Below are 4,708 nucleotides of genomic sequence, written 5' to 3'. Positions count from 1 at the left end.
GGAAAACAAACAGATTTGTCCTGGAAAGGGTTAAACCGGGTGGCTCCTTGGAGGCAAGGATTCTGAGGCTCCGTCTAACATACTTTGGACATGTTGTGATGAGAGACCGGTCCTTGGAGAGGGACATCATGCTTGGGAGCGTGGAGGGACAGCGCAGGAGAGGAAAGCCTTCTATGAGGTGGATTGATTCAGTGACTGGGATAATTGGGATGGAAGTGTCAGAGACAGTGCAATTGGCACAGTACAAGCGGAGTTTAGGGCTGTTGTACATAGGGTCGCTATGAGTCGCAAGCAACTCAACGGCACATAACAACAAAAACACCACCATCAAAAGAGGTGAAGAAACAGGAAAGCAGACTTATTATGGCCTATGTTATGGCGTCTTGCTGATGAGCTTAGTGTATAGACGTACTTCTCAAGATATTCAACAATTTTAGGTCTCTGACACTCCAACATGTTCAACTCCAGTCTATAATTCTAGTCAAAGAATACAGGTGTTCAAGAAGGACGATCCTAAAGTGAACCACTGTTTTGTTCCATTCCGGAGCAGTATGGAGTTACAGAAAGAAAATTCAAGGTTCTCAGTAAATTGTTAGAATAAATAGCTTTTCACATGTTGTCTTGAAGCCCTCTAAAGCCCTCTGGAATAAGGGGGCTGGGAGAAGGGACCAACATCCTCCTCCATATGGAAGGGTAACCCTACCTAACAAAAGGAATTGCCACTCTAAAGCCCACACCTGCACAGATTGTTGCCTTCTGAGGTTTTAAGAATCACTGAGTAAGTTAAACCTCTTAGGGCCTGGTTCTTAATCACAATCCCTAAATGACATGACCAGAAGAAGGAGACAAGTAAAGGAATTTGTGGGTGTAACTGACAGTCTTCAAACCACTCAGGGGGACCTCTCAAACTGTTCACCTCTCCTTCCTGACTCTCAATTTAAAAGTAAATAATGCATTGAAAGACATGAGGGAGAGAACTGTTTTAAAGGAATATATGATTAGGTATTTTCATGACTAGAGTCCGGAATGAGAGCTTCATGGGGCAGTGGACTGGGACAATTATATAATAATGAAAGTATTTTTCTTTTTTTTTTACTTTTCAAAGAGAAAAAACAGCTGGGGGGAGGGGTGGGCAAGGGGGAAAATGTGCAACAGTGAATGAATGGAAATCCAAAGTGTGTATAAATTTTCATTAAAATTTCAATTTTAAAAAAGTAAAACTGATAATTTCTTTTGAGACAATAATAATTTTAGTCATAATTTTATTTATGGAAGGGTAAGTTGGTCAGCTGTAGGCTGGCTTCCACGTGTTGCTGTAGTTACTTCCCCGCAAGCCTACGGTCCAGTGGACAGTCAGAAGAGCCATGTGGACAACTTCTGCAGGCATCTAGGACACACATCTCTGGGTCAACCTCTGTGTAGATAATTCCTATCATGAGACTACATTCAGTCAGTTAATATCCATATTTAATGTAGTTACTGAATGGTCTAAACTATTCCAGCTACTCTGTCATCCACCCACCCACATTCCTTCCTTTTTACTCATTTGTGACACTGTACTTCAGAAGTTTTGGGTGCCAGGTGATGAAGCTGTGACTGAAGGTAGAAGAGAGGATGTTCTACCACTGTAGTGAAGAGAAGGGCATCAATGACAGAGAAGAACAGGCACTGTGAACTTGTGGAGCCAGGGGATGACCCAGACCTCAGAGTAGCAGTTGAATGTCTGTAACAGAAAGGGCACAGTTGAGAGCCACCTGTGCTCCAACAGTGTGCAGCTCCTGACAGGGCACACCCACACAAATTACCCATTACCTTTTAATTGGCATATTTAGCAGAGTGCTGGTGCACTGTGTGCCTTTTCTATGCTCCCTTCCCCTAAAGTTTTATTTTGAAAAGTTTTTAAACACAAAAGTTAAAAGAATAGTTCAAAGTCATATATACCTTTCACCTGTATCTACAGCTTGTAAAATTTTGCTCTGTTTGAGCTCTTGTATGTTCTCTCATATGTATTTATATAAGACAGGCAAGTTTTTAGATCTATAAATTAGGGTCTGATGGTGTGGTGAATTGTACTGTTAACCAAAATATCTGTGGTATGAGCTGCACCATGGGGGAAAGATGGGCAGTCTTCCTGTTTAGATTTACATCCTCAGAACCTAGTGGACATTGAGAAGCGAAGTGATTCAACATGATGACATTGGAATGAAATCATATAACTATATGTGTTTATGGAGAGGAGAATTTATTCATTATCTGATCGCTCTTATTTTACACTCAGCCCCCTCTGACCAAGCACACAGTGTTTATTTGGGGGAGAATGAAGGAACAGTCTGAGGACTTAGGATCTATAACCTTCACCCATGTTCCTTTGGAAGCATTCCACCTACATTTACTACCAGTGTCTGTAGTTGTGCAATGAGACCTTACTGTCCGACACAGGATGAAGGAATGCCTTTCACAACCCTGGGAAGAGGGATGGGATGGCATGAGCAGACCTGGAAAGGCCAAGAGACTTTTTTTTTACCTCTGTCAAGGTGGGGTTGGTTTGAAAGTCACAGTTGTCCAGATTGGGATGGCTGGTTTTCCTGCAGGTGGTCCTGCCAATTTCTATGTCAAGCATATATTTCATGCCTTTCACTATCTGAGAAGAACAAAGGAACAGGATCCTGGTGCTAGGTGCAAGGGGTAGTAGGCTCCTTCAATAACAAGTAGTGGCATTAGGAAGGTGATAAAAGCAACCAGATGTGTGGCTGGGAAGGTGGTAGAGTAGTTTGGAAAGGGAGAATATGTACCAAATTATCAGAAGCACTCTGAGATTTGAGGACAAGTTTTCTCCTCTCATGAATGGTGAGATCCAGAGCTCCAAGCTGAGATATCCTGGGACTCCGAGTCCATCCACATTCCTCCCCCACCTCTGCATATTCTCAATTCTAGTTAGAGGGCTACTCTAAGTTTGAGAGCAGCAACAATGATGCAGCATCTGTCATTAGCTAGAACAGCTTTCTGATAAGAGGCCAGAGTTCAGGAGCAGCATCAGGCCAAGTTTCCCTGGGTCTGTCCCTGCCCATACCTGTAGCACACCCAGAAGCTTGCCCACTACAGGTTTATCCCTGTATCTCATACAGCTGTTCCTGTATGAATATTTGGTTTTCATTTAAAAATAGTGTTTAACCACTTGAACATGCTACTGGATGAGATTTTTTTGCCAGTGAACTGGTATTTTAGAATTTTTAACTTCCTCCATTTTTAGTCTCAGTTCACCAAATCCTAAATGAAATTTAAATGGTCCCCAACTTCAAGATCCAGAGGAACAGCTTCCCTGACCTCCCCCATTCACAGAGGACGTTGGGAGTTAAGGAACAGACAGCATCATGCTTCAGTTGTTCAGAGAAGGCAAGGGCTGTTTGAGGCTGTGTATCTGGGCCTCTGGAGTGCTAACACAAATGCAGTTTTGAAGAAAGCCTTTTGCAAAAATTTGCAATTGTCTAAAAGAATAATTAAAACCCATAATCCTATGACCTAGTGGTGATCAATCAGAATATGGTGTGTGCAGAGACATTATCTTTCAGTGAGTCCATGCATTCCTGAGAATGTGAAACTACCTCTAACCGCCTTCTCATGTTGGCAGATAATCTTAGATATGAATGTCTGCATAGTAGGCCTGTTTATTACTGAGCAGCCAGGTTTATGGTGTGTTTCAGAGACACATAGGGCAGTCAAATGTGAACCCACAAGGAGGAGCTGTGGGTGGTTGTATGAGTGGTTCTGTGAGTGCTTTTCCAGAAAATGTCAGATGTAGGCATTTCAGTAGGGTCTGTGGGAGAATCATAATAGGACTAGCTAGGAACTGTCCAAAGAGGAACGAGTAGCTTGGGCCAAAGCTGTGCGAATGCTGTCTGCCTGGCTTTGTTCCTGTAAAAAATTGCTTTCTAATCTGCCCCAGTGGTCAATATCTGACCTTTAGAGGACTTAGAACTGCCAAGAGAAAAATGCTTTGCCACAGCAGCTGAGGACTTTTCATTGACTCTGGGTGGCTCTTCTGTCATCCATTCCTGACATATGTATGCTGGAATGCACCCTATTTCCATACACAAGCCCAGACCTCACCTGGACCAGGGCTTTGTTGATATGGTATTCTTTGAACAAGAAAATGTTATTTGTGCAGTTATTGAATCTTTCACTGGTGTGTCTGGCAGCTTTGAGTACTCCTGGGCTGTTGGTCTTCATTGTTATGGGAAAACCTGACTTCACATCTGAGTTAGGATTCTGGAAAAAGAAATCTGAAAGAGAAAATCAGGCAAGAATATTATTATTAGGAAGAACTCTTGGCATAGATGTTTCATCCTGTACCTATGATTCTTTTACCTGTGCACCCAGTACAGGCTCCACCATTCACCTCCAATGCCTTTGTTGACCATATTCAAGGCTGAGGATGAGACACTATTAGGGGAGGCTGAGTGGACACAGTGACAGATTAAAGGTCTTCATGCCCCTGCACTTAAGATGCTTTCAGAACTAAGGATTACACTTGTCAAAGGTGTTAATCTGAACACATGTCCCAAACAGATACTCCCAATAGGACACAACATCAGATGTCAAGAGATGTCAGTCCCAACCCGGTCTTTGGTGCCAGCCACTGTTTGGCCTTCACTACTTGTGGCTTATCTCCAAACAGGTGGATCACGCTGGAGTTCTCAGACACTTAACA

The 4,708-nt window shown here is 42.8% G+C and overlaps 1 protein-coding gene across 1 annotated transcript; it reads right to left on the bottom strand.

Annotated features, from left to right (window-relative positions):
• Positions 1-1,645: 1,645 nt before the first annotated feature.
• On the bottom strand, positions 1,646-4,418 carry CST7 (cystatin F (leukocystatin)). The gene is made up of 4 exons (XM_006902469.1): positions 4,397-4,418; positions 4,108-4,280; positions 2,525-2,641; positions 1,646-1,723 (listed from the first exon to the last, which is right to left on the bottom strand). The coding sequence occupies exons 1-4, from the start codon at positions 4,416-4,418 to the stop codon at positions 1,646-1,648; spliced, it is 390 nt and encodes a 129-aa protein (XP_006902531.1).
• Positions 4,419-4,708: the final 290 nt, after the last annotated feature.

The sequence above is a fragment of the Elephantulus edwardii genome, unplaced genomic scaffold, assembly GCF_000299155.1.
Source record: "Elephantulus edwardii isolate Elephantulus edwardi_28Jun2011 unplaced genomic scaffold, EleEdw1.0 scaffold00417, whole genome shotgun sequence".
In the NCBI taxonomy this organism is placed as follows: domain Eukaryota; kingdom Metazoa; phylum Chordata; class Mammalia; order Macroscelidea; family Macroscelididae; genus Elephantulus; species Elephantulus edwardii.
This window is presented reverse-complemented; position numbering and strand designations above follow the sequence as displayed.

What these genes read in the sequence shown, in the direction of transcription:
- CST7 (XM_006902469.1), bottom strand. Translation starts at nt 4,418, where the DNA reads ATGGTCAACAAAGGCATTGGAG. An exon ending in GGTCAACAAAGGCATTGGAG is followed by an intron (nt 4,281 to 4,396) that starts GTGAATGGTGGA and finishes TTTCTCTTTCAG; the next exon opens with ATTTCTTTTTCCAGAATCCT. An exon ending in CCAACCCCACCTTGACAGAG is followed by an intron (nt 1,724 to 2,524) that starts GTAAAAAAAAAG and finishes TTTCTGTTACAG; the next exon opens with ACATTCAACTGCTACTCTGA.